The sequence below is a fragment of the Terrapene carolina genome, unplaced genomic scaffold (assembly GCF_002925995.2).
Source record: "Terrapene carolina triunguis isolate 2854851 unplaced genomic scaffold, T_m_triunguis-2.0 Scaffold33715, whole genome shotgun sequence".
NCBI classification, from domain to species: domain Eukaryota; kingdom Metazoa; phylum Chordata; order Testudines; family Emydidae; genus Terrapene; species Terrapene triunguis.
Window position 1 is genome coordinate 6,782,289 of NW_020698066.1, and position 21,997 is coordinate 6,804,285.

The 21,997-nt window shown below is 41.5% G+C and overlaps 1 protein-coding gene across 1 annotated transcript in view; it reads right to left on the reverse strand.

Annotated features, from left to right (window-relative positions):
• Nucleotides 1-21,997, reverse strand: part of LOC112109318 (engulfment and cell motility protein 1-like) — a 222,513-nt gene that overhangs the window by 91,699 nt on the left and 108,817 nt on the right. The window contains exon 14 of the mRNA XM_029914216.1: nt 8,293-8,397. Within this exon, the coding sequence (XP_029770076.1) occupies nt 8,293-8,397 (105 nt within the window). The remainder of the gene's footprint in view (nt 1-8,292; nt 8,398-21,997) is intronic.

Below are 21,997 nucleotides of genomic sequence, written 5' to 3' on the forward strand. Positions count from 1 at the left end.
CCAGCCCAGAACCCCCTCCTTGACCCCAAACCCCTCATCCCCAGCCCCACCCCAGAGTCTGCACCTCCAGCCCAGAGCCCATACCCTGTTCCACACCCCAACCCCTTGCCCCAGCGAAAGTGAGTGAGGGTGTGCAATAGTGAGCAACAGAGGGAGGGCGGGATGGAGCGGGGCCTCGGAAAAGGGGAAGGGCAGGGGCAGGGCAGGGATGTTCCATTTTGTGTGATTAGAAAGTTAGCAACACTAGTTGGGCCCCAGGCAGTTGCCCTGCTTGCTTGCTACCCCCTAATGCTAGACCTGGCTTTTATATGCAGAAAAACAGCTTTGTGGCACAGGTGGGCCATGGAGTTTTTATAGCACATTAGGTGGGGGCTCAGAAAAAAAAAGGCTGAGAACCCCTGATACCTCATTGAGGTTAATTCTAATACAGAGGGATAGCTGAAATAAAAAAAACCTGGAGATTTTGGAGCATTTGAACTATTCCACACATGAGGCACGTTCCCTTGCTCTTCTGCTGCTTTTTACTCTTGGCAGAGCAGTAAAGAGGTCACAAATAAAGTAAGTAATAATAATCACCAGATAGTCTCAAGGGAGGAAGGTGCACCCAGCAGCATTTTGATTATACACATGTGGTCAGACCCTCAGCTGCTATGAACTGGCACAGGTCCAGTGACTTCAATGGCGGCGTGCCCATTTACAACAGATGACAATCTCATCCTTCATCTTTAAATGGATCCATGTGACAAATTTGAAAAAGTTGCCATTTACAATATTACGATATTTACAATATTTATTTTACTTTCAGACATGAGCCATCATGAGAGTCTGAGAACAAGACATATATTATTGAAAACAAGACAGAATAACATCACAGAATATCTAAAAGGCAGTAAATGAAATCCAGTGATCTCAGTCTACTGCGAGTCTCTCCAGCCAGAGCTGCTAGTCAAATCAATACCACCTTGTGGTCAACGGCATCGACTGATGGCAAGAGACCTAAATGAATCAATGTGGACAGCTTTCCTTTGTCCAACTCAAATTGGAGATCATCAGCTAATTTGATCAGTGCAGTATTTATACGCTATGTAGGCTAAAAATCTGATAAGAAACTGGAAAATTTAGTGATGCCAGAGTTACCTGGTATTTTGCCTTTACTTAAGGACACATTCATGATTTCAGACAATAATGGACTCAATACCTCCCCATTTGATTTTACTAAACACGAGAAACATGGTTCCAACTCACAAATAGCCACACTAAGGTCCCATCACTAGCAAAACTAGTTGAAACTCAAGGTCAATGGAGCTATATTTGTCTCCACCAGACACAATCTGACCTCTGGGAAACAGCAAGACGCATCAGAATCTGACTGAACACAGCCAAGAATTCTTTGAATGGGGAATTCATCGAACTGTACATCGTCCAGAACAGAAGCACTAGATGAGAATCATAGAGATGAGAACCCTTCTTTGCTTGCATAACAGCCACAACATGTCGCATTTGACTTGGCTTGGGAGAACAATGACCAACAGTAACACTCTATCCTCCCTCCCACGTTTGCATCTGTTGCAGGTCATCAGTATACCAAGGTGATCTGTGAAGATGATCTATAGGAAGGAATCATTTAGAACCCAACGTATCAGTGATGAACAACAACAATCTTCATATTCTACTAGCTCACAAATACAGGAGACTACAATCCCCTATAAACATCTAGAACCATTCTGGTTCCATTAGTCTCCAGGGATAGACTAATGAAATGGACATTCCATTCATTACATCAATACACCTCTACCCTGATATAACGCTGTCCTCGGGAGCCAAAAAATCTTACCGTGTTATAGGTGAAACCGCGTTATATCGAACTTGCTTTGATCTGCCGGAGCGTGATATCCAAATTCGTGTTATATCAGGTCACGTTATATCGGGGTAGAGGTGTATAATACACATAAACAAAGTAAGTCAGATACAAAGCTGTATAGTTCACTCCTAATTGTATCTTGTAAAAAAAAAAATCATGGTTTCAAATAAAACAGCCTTGCGCTATGGATCCTGTTGGGCCGGTGCCAAATTCATAGAATCATAGAATCATAGAATATCAGGGTTGGAAGGGACCTCAGGAGGTCATCTAGTCCAACCCCCTGCTCAAAGCAGGACCAATTCCCAACTAAATCATCCCAGCCAGGGCTTTGTCAAGCCGGGCCTTAAAAACCTCCAAGGAAGGAGACTCCACCACCTCCCTAGGTAACGCATTCCAGTGCTTCACCACCCTCCTAGTGAAATAGTGTTTCCTAATATCCAACCTAGACTTCCCCCACTGCAACTTGAGACCATTGCTCCTTGTTCTGTCATCTGCCACCACTGAGAACAGCCGAGCTCCATCCTCTTTGGAACCCCCCCTCAGGTAGTTGAAAGCAGCTATCAAATCCCGCCTCATTCTTCTCTTCTGGAGACTAAACAATCCCAGTTCCCTCAGCCTCTCCTCATAAGTCATGTGCTCCAGACCCCTAATCATTTTCAAATTATTATGAATTGCTGTGACTGATGTGAATGAATGTGGTAAACATGAGTTGGTATGACTTGGTACGTCTGAACTTGCTAGAGGATTCTGGGAGCAGAATTCTCTTAGCATTAGATGAATGGTGTGAAAAATTATTGGAATTGCTGAAACTGCATTTGAATGGTTAATAACTGCTCGAGCTGCCTGTATGTTTCAACATTGAACTTTGGAATATCAGCCAACGGGGACCAGCTCACAAAGTAAAGAAGACATAAAATCATGGGATCAGTGGGCTTGGTGCGAGCTGACATGAGTCAAAATGACCCTTTCTGGATGACATCACGCTAAGGGCCTAAGCAAATGATTGATGAGAGGGTAAATGTTGATTGAGCTTTGGTTTGGGTCTGTTCTACAGCCCCTCCTTCCAAAATATTAATTAGAATATACCAGTAATAAACGCCCACAGAGCATATTTTTGGAACATGAGACTCCTTTGAGAACAAAAGGGTATATATGCTAAGCACAGTAAATTAGCTAAACTAGTGTTTCCCAATTAACCTCTAAAGAGGTTCAAGACTGTGAGACAGAAGTCGTCAGGGTAACCGAGACCCCGCCTCGAGGGACGTTTGTTGGACTTTAGAACCAGAGGTCATCAGGGTAACCAATACCCTGCTTCGGGGGGCCCTTGACAGACCAAGTACCTGAAAGGGGATAGAAGAGAAGAGAAAAAGTCTCCATCTAGAATTGGTAGATATACCTGCTTTGTTTGCCAATCAGGATACTGTGTAAGGCCAACATAGTTACTGGGGGTTTATGCTTGGGGAGCTGAGGCTTATTGGGGGAAGATGTTTGCTATGTAACCTTACCTGCTTGTGTGATTCTTTCTCAAATAAATTACCGTGCATTAAGCATACTGTACCCGAGTCTCTCACTGGTACTGGTAATATCCGCCCAGCTGTGGGCCATTAAATATCCATTTCAACAGATCCCAGACAAAGCAGTGAGGAAGTACAAGAGATTATAACCACAAAAAAAGGCTTTTCCAGGGGCCAATTTTAAACACTAAGGAAAGTTTCAGCTCTATAGTACTGCAAGTTAGTTATAGGAAAATGTAATTCTAATGGAAAATCCCTGTACGGCATAGTATATGTTTAAATGGTAACAATTTTATTTTAAAAAAATTATTAAAAATTGCTGCTGAGGTGGTTTGGGTAGGGTAGGGAGGAACTTGTCTGCTCCATAAGAACAAAAAAAAAAAAAAAGATTATCTGTCACAAAGCTTTATTCCAATCATTTGCTTCACTGTTAACTTTAATTACACACTATGAACTGTCCTGTAATTATGCAACTTGGGAAACTGCCAATTTTTCCTTTTGAATGTTAAAAGTTCTTTAATTTCTTTCAGTATTACTTCCATCAGTGAATACCATATATTACATGACTGCACCTTTTAAAAGCAGAGCATCTAAGAATTGCAATGGATTTTGTAAGTGGAGCATGAAAAACTGCTGTGTACTTTACTGAAGTCACTGATATCACCAAAGCCATTCATTTAAAAAAAAATAAAAAAAAGAAGGAAAAATGATAATTCCACTGCAAAGTTTAAAAAAAAAATCCAGAAGGTAGCAAGGAAACCATATAATTAGAGACAACTGTGCTTTCTTTATACTAAACAACCTTTTTCTCAAGAGACCCTTAGTCACATTAAATGGTAAACAGACAGTGAAATTCAATGACAATTAACATAAATGTCCAAATGAAAAACCCACAACCAGTTGAAAAACTGACCTGGGGTGGAGGAGAAACAGAGTTGTGTAAACAAACTATTTATTCTAGAGAGATGTGTTTTGCTGAACTGTAGCCAGCAGAAAGAGAGAGCGGAAGGAGGAAAGGAATCAAAAGGCAAGAGGAGAAGGTTGTTCAACTTTATTTGTTTTTAATTATTTCTATTTCAGAATTTCCACAACACTGTTTTCTTTCTTCTTTCAAGATACAGAGTTAACCACTCCCTCAATCTCCTTCTAATAGCCTTGTCACCTTCTGCAATCTAATCCCCTAAACTTTGAAGGCCCTTTTTTATTCAGTTCACTAGGCCTCCACCCTTTTATCTCCTTCAAGTATCTACACCAAAACCTTCTGCAAGGCCTACAAATCTTAATTGTTCCCTCTTAGGCCATGTCTACACTACAAAATTAAGTTGATCTAATTTACATCAGCATAGCGCTGACACAGTAATTACATCACTTGTGCGTGTCTACACTTTGCTCCTTGTGTCAGCGGTGCACATCCTCACCAGGACCGCTTCTATTGATTGTACTGTCACTGTGGGGAATTGTGGGATAGTTCCTAAAAAGCCAGTAACAGTCGACATAAGCAATGCAGTGTCTACATGGACACAGTGTCAACCAAACTACACTGACTTTGACTCTACGCCACTCATGGGGGTGGAGTTATTAAGTAGACGTAGGGGGACAGTTACGTTGGCGGGAGTGAAATTTAATTGTAGACACTTACATAGTTAGGTCAACATAAGCTGCCTTAAGGGTATGAAGAAAGGCTGAAGGAAAGTAACTGGAAAAAGAAATCCAGACTCACCCTCAAGATGTGTGCATCAACATCTTCAGCAGCCACATGTTCTTATCAGTACAGCCCTGCCTTCCTTACCCAGGGTCTTTGTCCATAGCTCTCATGCAGTTTGTCGCAACTAAGGGTATGTCTACACTGCAGATAGACACCCACAGCTAGCTCCTGCCACCTGAGTCAGGCTGATGGGGTTCAGGCTGCAGGGCTGTTTAATTGTGGTGTAGACATTCCGGCTTGGGTTGCAGCCCAAGCTCTGGGACCCTCCCACCTCACCGGGTCCTAGAGCCTGGGCTCCAGCACAAGCCTAGACATCTACACTGCAATTAAACAGTCCTACAGCCCAAGCTCGCTGCAGGTTTTTAATTGCATTGTAGAAATACTCTAAGACTAGCGCCACAGGGTAGGGACTTTGTCTTATTTGTCGGCACTGTGGCACACCTGTTTATAGTGCAATACACTTGTTAATTGTGGAATTCTCCTGCTTTAGCTGAAGGCAGAGAGAAGGCGAGGTGGCATCTTTGGGCAGGAAAAAGCTTGAACATTCTGAGCATAGAAGCTAGAGATTTTCAGTAGAGATGAGAAAGAACCATACAGCGATTATGCAAATCTCTGCACTCTGACAGGCTACCCTCCATTACTAATCAGAATACAGAGGTTTGTATAATGTGTGGTTAACTATGGACTGAACAAATGTACAGTGATTATGCAAATCTCTCTATTCTAACTGTCTGTTGGTTGTAGCATTCTCCTCTGATGCTCTCCCCACACACTCACTCCACTTATTACATACTATTTAATTTTAAACAGAATTGCTTCTCATGGGAAGGAAGGAATCAGGAAGACAGGAGTGGGGCCAGATTATTAATGTTGGGAACAACAGAGATTTAGAGGGAGAAATACTGGGAACCAGAGGACAGGAGGCAAGTGGAAGTAACACCAGGGTAAAGGTGGGCAGGTGGGGTGAGGAATGCAAAAGGAGAAGGAAGCAGAGGCAGGTGAGAGCCATGTAGGCAGATCCGATAGGGAGCTGGACAGGAGGAGCATGGCCTGCTGGGATATATTATAGTGTTTGTCAGCCACGGTGGCAAGGTGATGAGAGACATGAAAGTGAGCTGTTTGCCTGTGATCAGAGTTGCAGCACTCCGGGAGCGCTACAAACTTTTGATCTCAGATTTGTTCAGGTATGCTGCTTAAAATGGTGCACTGGAACAACGCAATTCGGTGGGATGAGTACTCTACTGAAAGGATGATCTTGTGATTAAGGCACTGGAATGGAACTCAGAAGTTCCGGGTTCAATTCCTGGATCTGCTACAGACTCTCTGAGTGAGTTTGGGAAAAATCATTTAATCGGTCTGTGCCTCAGTTCCCCATCTATAAAATGAGGATAATAAGTGCTAGCTTTCTGGGGTGTTGTGTGAATAAATTCATTTATATGTGTAGGCACTCAGATACCCTAATAATGGGGACCATATAAGAAGATAGATGGAAGGACAGACATCGCTCGGTGAATGGCAATGACTAAACTTGGGACAATTTTAGCAAAAATTCTACATAGTGGAAACAAGCTGAACCAGCATGAAGGGGTTAAGTGATATTTAAATAGAGGTTAATTATGTGTGAAATGCTAAATCCCATTCTTAATATAGTACTTGCAAAATAAAGATGAATATAAGAAAAATAAATGAAATGTAGTGACTATATATATTCAGTAGAAAATTTCCCTCCAATTTTAAAGTCTATTTAGGTTGCTTAAAAATTATGGCCTACTCTCTTAATTGGGATCATAGGCTGTCCATTGGAGTGCCCCAGTAAAGAGTATTCTACTCTAGGGCTGAGATTTTCAAAGGCGGCTATGAATTTCAGTGGGAGTCAGTTGCCTAATTCTCTTTTAAAAATAAAATAGATTTCAACATATAGTCTCTTAGTTGTGTTTCTTTTAAAACCTACTTTCTAATAAGTAATAATGTTTCAATTTCTTTTTTTATACAGAGTTTAATATTCATTGCACTCCAAGTTACTGCTGTGTTCTTTAATGGCCACATTAGATCTGGGCTGAGAGAGAGAGAGAGGTCTTTAAAGGGCAGATCTTATTGTCTCTTATTATGGTGACATTCTGCTTATGGGTCATCATTGGACTAGATGTCAGCATGCCCTTTGCAAACCTCTCAAGGCTTTGGCATTATTCTGTTTTATGCAAAGCTGTAGGTTAATGAATATCATTTAAAATTCACTTTTAAATGGAGCTTTCCACATACCATATTCCTCTTGGAATTTTTTTTTAAACTAACAATGATATATATGCCTATTGTTTTTCTTCTTGTATTTAGTCTTCTTTAAATAGGTCTCTTCTTCTCTGCAATTGTGCCATTTAGCTGTGCCAACTATCTCAGGAATATTTAATGTCTTTCTGGACTTCCACTTTATTGATTTTCTCATCCTCCACTCACTTATAGTAGATAGGCTTATAGAAGGCAAAATATTCAGTTTCAGGAATATAAAGATCAGGATGTTCACATGCTGAGATTATTGTCTGTTAAACGCCTCTATACATAAGGAAACAACATATAACTCATTGCTATCAAACTGTCTTTAGAATAACTAAGGTAGGAGGAGGAGTGGGCAGGAACTGGGGGGCGGGAGTGGGGTGTGCAGAGTGAATCATGCTCCGGCTCTCCCTGCGTCCAAATGAAATACATCATTTCCAATAGCTTCCTAGCAGAAGTACCTTAATCCCTAGGACAGTGTTGATAAGGTCAGTTGACAAGGCGTATTAGACACACTAAAGGAACCTTTACCTGGGGAGATAAGGTCAGTTTTTGGCAGGGTTAATGGAATGGAGCCGGACAGAGAATTCTGCTTCGTGAGAAAAAAAAAAAAGAAAATCTGCATATTTTTTACAGAATCTTTCAGATTGTACTCCATACATAACACAAGGCATAAACTTATTTCCCCCCTTCCTTTGCAGGTCATGCTACAAAACATAAAGGCCATTAATACTACTTGAATCAGACATACAACACTGAAGCATTCACGCAAAGCTTTCACAGAAAGCTGTGGTGTTCTGTGCCCTGTGGCTTTCTGTTCAGTTGTTAATTACTCTTTGGGATGTCAGGATCCCATCTGTTTTCCTGGAATTATGATTTAAAAATATGAAATAATCTGTGTGAGCTGTGAAACTAAAACGTGTGAAGTGGGAAAGAACCCTTACCCGGATATATGCATCCTGGTGGTGTTTGGCAAAGTACAGCATGTTGTCAAGGGCTAGCATTCCTGGAGGGGTTTGTGTAAAATCCATTGCTGGGTTTACATGATTCTGTGGAAAAGATAAAAGGTTTACATTATAAATATCTGCACAAAAGCCAACCTCATTATTATTATTCATTTGTATTACCATACTGCCTAGAACCCCCAGACACGGACCAGCACCCCACTGTACTGAACACTGCATAAATACAGACCAAGGAGATGGTCCATGTCCTGAAGAGCTCACAGTCTAAAGACAGGTATTATCCCTAGCATGTTAATCACTTAGTTCTATAATTATACAAGGTTGACTTTTCAAATGCAGAAATGACTTAGGAGCACAAATCCCACAGAAAGTCAATGGGACTTGTGCTCCTAAGTCATCGAGGTGCTTCTGAAAATCCGGCCCATAGCATTATTTCTTACATTTAATAAACATATGTGGATAAATACATATGTGTATATACTGACATATACCGGTATGTCTAACAATACAATACCTATGGCAGGGGTTCTCAACCTTTTTCTTTCTGAGGCCCACCCAACATGCTATAAAAACTCCACAGTCCACCTGTGTCAGAATAATGGGTTTTCTGCATATAAAAGCCAGGGCTGGCGTTAGGGGGTAGCAAGCAGGCCAATTGCCTGGGGGGGGGCCTCATGCCACAGGAGCCCCCGCAAAGTTACATTGCTCAGGCTTCGGTTTCAGTCTCAGGAGGCAGGGCTCAGGCTTTCTGCCCTGGGCCCCAGTGAGTCTAATGCTGGCCCTGCTTGGTGGCCCCCAAAACCTGCTCATGGCCCCCCTGGGGGCCTCGGACCCCTGGTTTAGAACCATTGACCTATGGGACTATATCAAAGATGTAATGAAGATGAGTGAAAGTTAGTTAGTTCAGTAGGTAATGCTTAAGATAGATTAACTGTGTTGGCTCTCATAACCTTCTCACATAAAGGGTCACGAGGAGAGCTATGCAAATTTTAGCTGCTTCACTTTGCAAGGGTTCTTGTAAGCATATTCTCAGGTTTCTGAATTTCTGCACGTCTGAATTTCAAATTTGTGCTTGGGGTTTGAATGAATCCAAAAACTCTCAGCAAAACACGGTTGAAACCACGTCAAACTTGGCAACTTCCAGACAAAACTGCAAAAACCTTTAATTCCACATGCTTTGGACGCAAAACCACAAATCTGTGCAGGTTTGCTAGTGAATCTTTTGATTAAGGAGATATGAAATGTATGTTTTAAATAAGTTCCAAGGAATTCAAGACTTATGTAAATGTGAACATTTGCAGAGTTCTAGACAACAGTACTTCACAGCTCTTAAAAGTAACTTTTTGAAGCTTCTCACAAAGGATAGAATCATGGAATGTCAGGGACCTCAGGAGGTCATCTAGTCCAACCCCCTGCTCAAAGCAGGACCAATCGCCAGACAGATTTTTGCCCCAGATCCCTAAGTGGCCCCCTCAAGGATTGAACTCACAACCCTGGGTTTAGCAGGCCAATGCTCAAACCACTGAGCTATCCCTCCCCCAAGGGCATAAAACTATCTGAAATTCTTATTTTTCATTACACACGGTGTCTTCAGGACCTCCTTTTCAGTGTCTTTGGGCTTGTCTGTACTTAAAATGATGATCTGTGCTGCTGTAGCACTTAAGTGAAGATGTTACCTTCGCTGGTGGGGTTCTCCTGTTGGTGTAGGTTCTCCAAATCCCTGAGTCTACTCTGGGGGTTAAGCTGGTTTAACTGCATCACTCAGGGTTCTAGATTTTTCACATCCTGCGTAACGTAGTTATGCCAACCTAATTTCCTGGTGAAAACCAGGCCTTCATTTCCAACATTCTAACATACAGAAATGTCCCCAGTCACTCAGAAACAGCATTTCCATTGTACACAACCCAGCTGAAAGAGGTTTTAAAAGTGCATTTATGATCACAAATGACCCAGAATTCCTATTCCACTAAACGACTCCCTGTGTTTACTCAGGGTACGTCTACACTACCCGCCGGGTCGGCGGGTAGCGATCTATCTATTGGGGATCGATTTATCGTGCGTAGTGCAGACGCGATAAATAGACCCCCGATCGCTCTCCCATCGACTGCTGAACTCCAGCAGTGCGAGAGGCGGAAGCAAAGTCGACAGGGGAGCCACGGCCGTCGATCCAGCGCCGCGAGGACGCGAAGTAAGTAATTCTAAGTCGATCTAAGATACGTCGACTTCAGCTACGCTATTCTTGTAGCTGAAGTTGCGTATCTTAAATCGATCCCCCTCCCTCCCCCCCGTGTAGACCAGGCCTCAGTCTCATCCACTTACTTCACTGATTTTACTTCTGTTGGCCCAGAACAGCCAATAAAGCTTTTAGAGATTGAGATGGGATTCTACTCCTTTTCTCACATTAACAGAATTGTTAACTAATTTCCATCTGGAGAACGTCTTACTTGTAGATGTATGTGAGTAGAAACACTAGCAAGAGGAAACTACACAAAAATAGTTATCCTGTTGGTTTAAGAGACAGACTGAACTTGAGTCAGGCTCACACCTCTAGCCAGGGACAATTGACACACAAACCTAGATTCAAACATTTAGTTATTTTATGTTGAGTAAGGGGCAGGTTGATCAAAGGGGCATTTGAAATGCTAGATTTTAAAGAGGGATCTGGGAAATTCCTCTGGAACTAGATGAGAAGCAGGAAGGAGGAAAGGTTACAAGAGATAAGGGACAATCTGTATGGAGAATTCAGACTATTACAAGAGCTGTCGGAAATTTTTCAAAATTCAAATTTTTTCAACAAATTTTTCTTTTAATTTTAGAATATTGATTAAAAATTGGGGCAAAATTCTCAGGACAATTAAGTCCTGCTTTTCACCAGCTCTAACTATTACACTTTCCCCCAAGTGATACATTTGAGCAAATCTTATATTGTTGAAATGCTGGTATAAATAATCTCAACTAGCATTCCTGCTACAGTAGCGAATTCTTTCTCACCATTAACATCAAAAATAGTCACATACTATGAAGGACCGTGGAAGTTGACAACAGGGGAGAGAAAACCAGGCGACATGACTTAGGGTGGTTGAAAAGGCCAGATGGGGAAAAGATGGGGGAAAGACGGGGATGTGTAACACTCATTGCCCAAAAAGAACAGGAATACTTGTGGCACCTTAGAGACTAACAAATTTATTAGAGCATAAGCTTTTGTGGGCTACAGCCCACTTCTTCGGATGCAGCATCCGAAGAAGTGGGCTGTAGCCCACGAAAGCTTATGCTCTAATAAATTTGTTAGTCTCTAAGGTGCCACAAGTACTCCTGTTCTTTTTGCGGATACAGACTAACACGGCTGCTACTCTGAAACCTATCATTGCCCAGATAGTGATATCAGCTAAATCTAAAGGGAACATACCTAGATGAGCTCTTCAGAATTCCTGAATAGGAGAATGTCTAGATTGCAATAAAACACCCGCGGCTGGCCCGTATCAGCTGACTCGGGCTCAGACTGTGGGGGCTATAAAACTGCAATGTAGATGTCTGGGCTCAGGCTGGAGGCTGGGCTCTGGGACCCCGTGATGGGGGAGGGTCCCTGAGCTCAGACATAATGTAGTCATAGTCCACAGAACACATCTTGGGTATGTCTACATTGTAACAAAACACCCACAGCTGACCTGTGTCAGCTGTCTTGGGCTCAGGCTGTGGGACTATAAAATTGCAGTATAGATGTCCAGCCTGTGCCCAGATATCTGCTTTGCAGTTTTATAGTACCACAGCCTGAGCTCAAGTCAGCAGACACAGGCCAACCGGGGGTGTTTTATTGCAGTGTAGACATACCCAAGATGTGTTCTGTAGGCTGATTCCAATGTTTAAATCTGATCTCTCTGTGTTTTTAATACATTTTGTTTTGATTCAGACCTCTTGAATCTCAAGGCTCCTTTACACACTTTTTTTTAACCAGTTAAAGTGGCACAACTCCCTTACAATGGGCACAGTAATACCAGTATAAAGGAGCTTATAGCACTATAGCTTATTTTGGTACATTTATGGAATTAAGCTATACTAAGGCTAGGTCTACACTACCCGCCTGAATCGGCGGGTAGAAATCGACCTCTCGGGGATTGATTTATCGCGTCCCGTCAGGACGCGACAATCGATCCCCGAATCGACGCTCTTACTCCACCAGTGAAGGTGGGAGTAAGAGCCGTCGACGGGAAGCCGCGGAGGTCGATTTTGCCGCCGTCCTCACAGCGGGGTAAGTCGGCTGCGATACGTCGAATTCAGCTACGCTATTCGCGTAGCTGAATTTGCGTATCTTAAATCGACCCCCCTCTGTAGTGAAGACGTAGCCTAACATAAGCTCCTTTATACAGGTATAACTGGAGAGGGGTTGTGTCACTTTAACTATATCAGTGTGTAAATCAACAGGGTTAAAACTGGTACAAGAACTGCATATAGACCTGCCCTGCTGTTTGGCAAGTTCACACAGTCTGCAATGGGAAGGCAAAACAGACTTCCACCTGTGAGAAGAGGTAATGAAAGCAGCGTGTCTGGAGCCTACCCTGCCTGGGACATGCATTAGGGAGTCCTCTCCCGGAAGGTATGTCCCTTGCAAGGCTGGGTTGGGCAGACACACAGGAAACATCTATGTACCCTGCACAATAACTAAGTTTAAGGGACAAAATATAACAGTGAACATCTCAGCTGCACCTTCTCTACACTTACAACACTCTATAAGTGGAGCAGAATGATGGGCAAGCCATAGGGAACACAATTTGACCTTCAGATCCCTGGCTGAGTTTGCAAAACTGATAGTTGGGGGAGGGGGACATCTTTGCACTGATAAACTAAGCACATTTAATAGGAAAGGAAACTGCGCAATGCCATTTTGACAATCATTTTTCAGAGTATAACTGCATTTTAGGTTAAGTGCTACACACAATTCTCTTCTCTTTATCTTCAGCTCTAGGGTAGACAAAATGAATGTGGATAAAATACCCTTTCTTGGCAAGCATACAGTATCAACACTAGAACCAGTCCATTTTCTTTAGCGGTTAGCATTTCTTTTGTTGGTATCTACAGTGTTAAAACCAACTGATAAGAAGTCAAATAAACATAAGTTAAATAGAAATAGCTTATATAGATCAAATTTCTAGCCTGGTTCTGTGATCTTAAGTGACATGGAGACCACAGCAAAGAAATTATAAGCAAGGGAAATCTCACCATGGCTCATTTCTCCAGACAGTGTCTCTTGGCACTGCTTGTTCAGTCAGAAAGCCAGACCTCCATCACTCATCATTTCTCTTTTGTTTGAGTCAAGCCCATATGCCTACCTAAACTGTGGATCCTAATTTTTAAGTTCTCTCCTCCTATAACACTAGGATCCTCAGCTGCTGTAAATCACAGATCAGTGGAGCAATACCAACTGACAACAGCTGATGGAATGTACGGTGTGTATGAAACAATACATTTTATTTTCAATTCTTCAGCAAATTAGGAAACAAAATAACTGACATTTTATTAAAACATAATGATCTCCTTCTCTGAACATGTTTTGAATGTTTATGGTTGAAAATATAAATCCCTCAAAAAGAGGGTTTAAGATAAAGATACCAAACTAAACTATCTAAAATATTGTCATGAATAATTTAAAAAGTATGCAAGCCCTCAATCTATGACATAATTTATTAAAAACATGAGTCACGATGCCCAAGGGCAAACGAACTGCATCTGTTTAGTATAAAGTCTGGTGAATTTCACTCATTGTAGAGAATCAAGAATGGGAAATGCATAGGGAACTGATTTGCTTTGTTGCCTAAAGAAGTTTAGTTCATTTTAAACATTTTCATAACAGACTGAAGAACAGTTACATATCTTTCAGTATCTGAGCAGCATGTGCTAACTATAGCTACTGTACTATATATGCTAAAAAATCAGAATCATTGAGAATTTGCTACACAGCCACAGATTCGGGCACAATGCTGTCTGGATATGCCATCTTTTGGAAGGGATGTAAATCCCAAATAGTAATGTGTGGCTGGAAAAGACCTTGAGGGGTCATCTAGTCTAGCCGCCAGCACTGAGGCAGGACCAAGTATTCCTAGACCATCGCTGACAGGTGTTTGTCTAACCAGTTCTTATAAAACTTTTGTGACAGGAATTCTATAACCTTGCTTGGAAGCCTATTCCAGAACTTAACTGCCCTTATTAGAAAGTTTTTCCTAATATCTAAACTAAATCTCCATTTCTGCATATTAAGCAGATTACTTCTATTCCTACCTTCAGTGGACATGGAGAACAACTGATCCCCATTCTTTTTATAACAGCCCTTAACATATCTGAAGACATATCAGGTACCCCCTCCATCTTCTTTTCTTAAGATTAAAGATGCCCAGTTTTTTTAACCTTTCTTCACAGGTCTAGTTTTTCTAAACATTTTATCATTTTTGTTGCATTCCTCTGGATTGTCTCAGAATTTGTCCACATCTTTCCTAAAGTGTGGCACCCAGAATTGGAGACAGTACTCCAGCTGAGGCCTCACCAATGCTAAGTAAAGCAGGACAATTAGCTCCCTTATCTTACATGCAACAGTCCTGTTAATATACCACAGAATGATATTAGTCTTTTTTTCAACTGCATCGCTTTGTTGACTAATATTCAATTTGTTATCCACTATGATCCCCCGATCCTTTCCAGCAGTACTACCACCTAGCCAGTTATTCTCCATTTTGTACTTGTGCATTTGATTTTTCCTTTCTAAGTTAAGTACTTTGCACTTATCTTTACTGAATTTCATCTTGTTGGTTTCAGACCAATTCTCCAGCTTTTCAAGGTTGTTTTGAATCAGCCATGGTGTGGACACATGGCTCTTTTTCCTGTATAGAAGTCACGGGCAAAGGTCAACAGCTGAAATTTCTGTGGCCTCTCATACCATAAAATAGCAATGGCCTTCCTTTCACTAAAACCATTCGAGAACATACCATAGCAAACAATCCTGCACTGGGTGGGGGCAAGATAGCCTGATGAACTAATGGGAAATTTCCACGTTAATTCCTATTATTCTAAAAAGACAGAGGAGATGATGGGAGAGATGAAGCCTGCTCGTGTATATGAAATGCCACATTCTACTTTTTCCTGTGGTGGTCACCAAACTATTAGGATTCAAGGAGGGAGGAGTACTGGCCTTGGATTCAGGAGATGTGTGGTCTATTTCCTCCTCTATATCAGGCTCCCTGAATGACCTCAGACAAGTCACTTGGGGGAAGATCTTCTCCTGGCTTCTTGTGGCCATTAAAAACCCCACAGCATGTTTCACAAGATTAGAGTTATTCTGGATAAACTCCAGTTGGGGTAATTACATTCAACCTACCTAAGGTTTTCCTGTAATTCTAGTTGGATAAAGCATTATTCGTTTTCCGTCCTAAACAGTTGTATTGTGCTACTGATTGCTTTTTAAAAGCAGCCACCTTCCACCCAAGAGGTGGATATATTTCAGTGTCAGGAGTATCCTCATACATGGCATAATAGCGTATATGGTACAGTGTAATAACGGTGTACTGTCTATTGGCAATTGTTGACTTTTGAATGGTGACCACTATTTCCTTATTTTACTCCTAACCACGTTCTTACATTTCTTCATGCTGTAGTGTATAAGCAATGTTAAATTTGAATGTGGGGGTGGGGTGTGTGTGGAGCCTTGCAAACTGCCTGTGAGAGGTGTTGGACCCCGTTACCACTAGTCTCCATTTGAAGACCAGACTTGAGTTTTCCCCAGCTCAAAGGGAACACAGGGAGAGATGGAGGACCTTGAATCTCCCCCTCAAAGACCAGCAATAGGGTTGTGTCCAGGAAAGAAGCTGGAGCCTCTTGGGAAAGTCATTATATAGTCAGAGTCTCACAAAATGTGGAAAGCTTTTATGTAAGAGTCCAATCTGGTGAGTGCTTACCTGAATGAAACCACTAAACCTTTAAAGTTGAATGTTATCAGTTATGACTGGAGGTGGCTCAAAGTTTTCCACAGAGAAAAGAACAGTATTTTCTGAAAAATGTTGGTGAAAATTACCCATTTTTTGGCTAGCACTTGCTGTGATTTTTGAGAGACAGAACTGGTCATGTGCCCCAACCCTGAATAGCTTCTACTATATGTTCCCTCTTTCTTTTGTATCCAAACCAATTCTCCAGGGATAGAAAGGAAAACAGGATAATCAATTAGCTCTGAATTGCTGGTGCACCAAAGTTAAAATCTTCCTTAGGTCAAATGTGAAAATTAGATTGGCATATACATGGCTGCTAGTTGATCTTTGCTCAGGAAGAATTCTGAACAGAGATGGCATGAATGTTGCAAATTAGGTATATGGTACATTGACATAATTGAGTAGGGAACATTTCACAGTGACTGACTCATTCTAAAAATATCAGTGACTACCATGCCCCATACCTGAGCCTTTTCCTAATTACTTCCCACCTCTTCTAAACAAAGCATTTCCATATCTTCGCTTTAACAGAGTAATTATTTTAACCAACAAATGTGTGTACACAGAAAGTACTACATAGAAAATACATTTGTGAGGAGGTAGTCGATTAAAGTTCTTAAGGAGGAGCAACCGAGACTTTTAATTTAACTGTACCACATTTAAAGAGGTTAGGCACAAGTTTCACAATACAATTTAATAAGATGGGACAGCGGTTTCAGGGTTTTTAACCGCCGACATTCTAGAAAAATGAAACTGAGAAATATCAAGGAGAACATTCTCTTTATTATCTCTCAAAATGTGTATTTTGATATTACCAAGCTTTCTCTGATTTTTGCATTCTCCCACAGTGACATTGTAGACAAACGGAAAATCTACCTGGAGGACTGTTGAATAAAAAAAAGAGCGTATCTCGAGTCAGATGTCTCTAAACTCAAAATTCAAGAGGCTCGTTTACCAATTAAAATTGTATATTTTTATAATTGTTAAAATACTTTTAGCATGAGTCATTATATGATACACACACAATCTAATGAACTCCCCTATGTTTCTATTAGCTAAAATTTTAACATAGACTTGCAAAATTGTTTGCCCACTTGCACAGGGTTTTCAGGGCAGATGGAGGGCTGGAGGTGGTTTGCTACCAAGTAAAACATTGTTCGTTTTTTCAGTATCATCATGCAGGTAAAGGGTGTACCTGGGCTGTTAAATTTTTATGACGGATTTGTAAGGCTTATTAATAACATGCATATGCTACTGTCTAAAAATAAAACTTACTTGAATAGATCTAATGCATGTAACTGTCTTTCTTGACAGATTTTGGACTCATCAACTCAACAGACCTGTCAATCTGCAAAGAAATTATGACCTCCCCCCAGCATCTCCTCCCTCTCAAAACAAAACAACCCCCCTCCACACCCAAAACAAAAGTATTTTTTTGAAATCTGACCCCCCATAAACCTCCAAAATCACTGGGCCAGATTCTCAGCTGATACAAATCAGCATAGCTCCACTGAAGCCAATGGAGGATCTGTCCCTTTATGTAATTTTTTTAAGAAAAGAGACAAGTTTATGATCAGCATTTCAAAACTGTGAAAGTTATGCTTGCGTGACCTAAATAGGGCACTAGAGCCATCAGATTAAGCATAGTCGTGCAATTCAAAGTGCAGTATTGCATGGGTTTCTGAGTTTAGCTAATTACATTTTATCAGCATGTTTTAAAGCTCCCATGTGGCTCCAGTTCAACTGTACATACAATTTATACAATAGTTTTACTGTTCCACTGAGTGAGCTCTCTGGATGTGACACTCTGTAGCTAAAAGTAGCACCCTGGAACCACCATATTCACCACTGTGATAGGATTCTGATGTATTATGATTACAAAATATGCCTTGTGAGGTATCATTTTCAAGTACTGATTTGCTGAACAATAATATCCTGTTAGATTATATATACTATCATTGTATTATGAGGTATTGCTATATATATATATATATGTTACTGAAATATGTTGTGTGATGGGAACACCCACAACCATCCTTTCAATTACAACAAAGGAGTTGTTATAGGCTCATCAACACCCAATGCACTATCCCAGAGACTTCTTGGAGAAGGCACACATGCAATGGAGACTACTTGACCAATTGGGACGGACTGACACCTCCATGTCACAGCAAGGATCTTTCTAACCACTGGAAAAAGGTATAAAAAAAGAAACAGTAACATCATCACTTGGCCTCTTCTCCCCAACCCCACCTCAACACCCGGAAGAAGGTCTGGAAGAAAAAGACTCTGAACTGAGGGAATTTGGTCCCAGGCTGGAAAAGGGTCCAGTCTGTGTACTGAAGAACTGTAAGCTGTGTGTACCATCTGCTGGGGTAAGAAAAGCTGTTTGATTCAGCTCTTGCTTAGTTTAAAAGTTTACAATTATGAATGCGTGTTTATTTTTTTATTTTCCTAAGATAACTATTTCTGACCTGAATGCCTACCACTTATAATCACCTTAAATCTATCTTTTTGTAGTTCATAAACTTATTTTATTCTTACCAGTGAGTTTGTCTAAAGCGCTTGGGAAGTCTGCTCAGGTTACAAAGGCTGGTGCACATCCACTTTCCTTTGACAAAGTGGCAAACTACGTAACAAACTTACACTGGCCAGTGCAAGATGGTACAGTTCTGGGGTGCAAGACTCGGAGCTAGGGGGTATTGGCTGGAGCCTCCCTATCGATGGTTCATGAGTGGCTGGGTGATCATTCATGCAACTCAGTTGAGTGTGCCCCTACCTATGGATGGCTGTCAGCGTGCAGTGCCTGTCAGAGGCTCGTAGCTTGACATCAGCATCACAGTGTGATAGGCAGCATAGGTTGGTGTGTAAGGAGGGCTAAGCAGACCCACAACCCAGATTGCACCCCAGGGACCTCATTACACTGGGTCTTCATTTCTAAGAGTACTGGCTATAACAGAACTTTTTAAAAGAAAAGGAACAGAAAATTGACTTTGTGCCATTGCGCTGCCATGTCTTCTCATTTATGATATAACTCCTAATCACCTCGTTGGGTTTCTTTTAGAAAGCAGTTGGCTGACTTTTAAAATCTGCCAGGCACTAAGCACTCCATCTGAACTGGTGGCTTTTTGATATTAAAAACAGAACAGGTTTCAATACAAGTGAGATTAACATTTAAGAAGTGGATACAGCTCATGTAGTCTTATGATGTTTAAAATGAATCAAGGGTTCATCTCCATTACAATTACTTTTCCTCTCTTTGGCGTCAAGAAGCATCACTAAACATCTCAGACTCCACCGAACTCAGCAGAGTAGCTAAGACCTGGCCTACACGCAGTTTTTGTGCAGGTATAACTACTTTGGTTAGGCGTGTGTTGACACTAATACAACCCCCTCATGTGGATGCATTTATTCCAGTATAAAGGCACCTTATACCAGTATAGTTTATTCCCCTTCCCATACGGGAATAGCTATATGATATAAGCCCCTTTAGACCAATATAGCTGTGTCCACACTAGGAGGCTGCACTGCTTCAACTATACTGATATAAAGTAGTACAGCTTTTGTGTGTAGACAAGGCTTAACATATCAATCCCTCTACTGTCTGAACTGAATAATTAGCAGAGGAGGATGGGGAAGGGGGCGTAAATTAGTTGGACCCAGGGGGATTTTCCTCCATGTGTGTCTTAAACTACATTCTATTTGCTTTAATCTGGCACATCCCTGAGACAAAATTTGTTCCTCAGAGATATGTTTACAAGCCAATGATTAATGTAAACATCCAGACAGAGAGAGTTGTGTCTGTTTACGGGAGGGATTGGGAGTGTGGGGGATGAACTCTGACAGAGGGAAAGGGATTCCCTAGTCTTCCCTTCAGTACAAAAACACTCAGGGTTTCCTCTCAGCTTTGATTGTGATCCCACAAACTTGAAGCCAATCGGGTGTAAGGAAAACAACAATAATGTACAGGACGTCACACAGATATCCAGCAGGATTGCAACTGAGCTGAATTCTATGTAGCTTGAGCCCTGCCTGCCTTAGAGACTGCCTCTCTCCCTGTGCGTGTCTGAGGAAAGTTGCTCAAGGACACAGCTATAACACACATCCTCTACCAGAGAGATATGTCTGCATATATGGTTCAGTAAAGTTGTAGTTATGCATTGTGATGCATTACGATGTAGTTCCTAAATCCTCCCCCTCCCCCCCCCATCACCACCACCACCACCTAGTTTAAATAGCTGTTTGGCAGGAGTCCTCAGCGCTAGAATTTACTTTGACCCCTAGCACCAATTTGTGTATAATACAAGGCCTATCTGTTTTTGCAAGCTTTTCCAAGGGAAGGGAATGGGGTCGAGTAGAGGTCTGGAATGGATGGGCTGGGCAAGAGTCTTTTGTTGACATCGAAAGCCATTTGTAAAATGTTGTGTTTCGTTATTCTGAGTTTTGAATGTGCAGTAAAAGATTATTGATTAGTGCACTGTAAAAATATAAACAAAACAATCCGAATGATAAATCATTCCTCATTCTCCCATTCAAGCAAATTTATGCTACAGAGCTTCGACCCATAAGCATATCTCAAATGACCACTAAAATCACATCAGCTACTATGCACAATATGAGCTGAACCAAGGATGGAAAACTAAAACATATACAAATATTTTGAATAAAAAAATGTATTTGGCTTCCCTATCTTAAAGGCACATTGAAAGATTCTTTGCTCTGGTCCCAATCTGGCATTCTGTTTCACTTGCTACAGCTGATGCTATCAAAAACATGCAATAGTTACTATAGGTGAGAGTATCCACCATCCGCGGTAGCAGAGGAAACAGAAAGGGAAGAAATGAGGCAAAATTATTTTGTTTTAAACTATATTTATTTACAATATTTAAGTGATCATAATGACCAAGAACTAAACCTGGGCACAACCAAAAAAAGGAAGGTTACTTAACTTATGGTAACTGGATGCAAGGGTTCATCTCCATTTTGAGATGCATGGTCCCTAATGGTATTTACTGTGAGATGAGCACACGTTCATACGCCTGACACCAGAAACTCTTCAATAGCAGCAGACAACGGTCTGTGCCTGCTCCCTTCACTTCTTTGTGCTTTGAATCAAGGGTCTAAGAGGGTGGATGGGGGGAGGGTCTCTCCATTTCCTGCTCTTCCACAAATCAAGAGAGGATCCGAGCAAAAGGGAAGGAGGGTGGATGGTGAATACCCATAGGGACCATACATCTCCAAGAATTCCAGTTACTATAAGGTAAGTAACCTTCCTTTCTTCTTTGAGTGCTGGTCCTTATAGGTACTCATTGGGCAGATTCCCAAGCAATGCTCATTGAGGAGAAGGGTGCAAGGAAGTGCTCTGAACCACAGATCACAGGATGGCTGAACCAAAGGACGCATCCTTGGCAGAAGCTTGAATGAGGGCACAATGCCTAGTTAATATATGAATGGAACCCCATTCCGGAGCTGGAATTCCTTGCATGGAAGCTACCTAAGCAGCCTGAGCTCTTGTGGAGCAGACTGTGGAGAAGGAAGTCCCATAAATTCATAACAGGTGGAAATCCATGTAAACAGTCTTTGGGAAGAGATTGCTTCCCCTTTCATTCTATCAGTGATGGTGATGAATAACTTTGGAGACATCCAAAAAGGCTTTGTCCTGTACAGATAAAAGGCTAGAGTCCTGCATACTCTAGGGAATGGAGCCTCCCGTCCTCTCT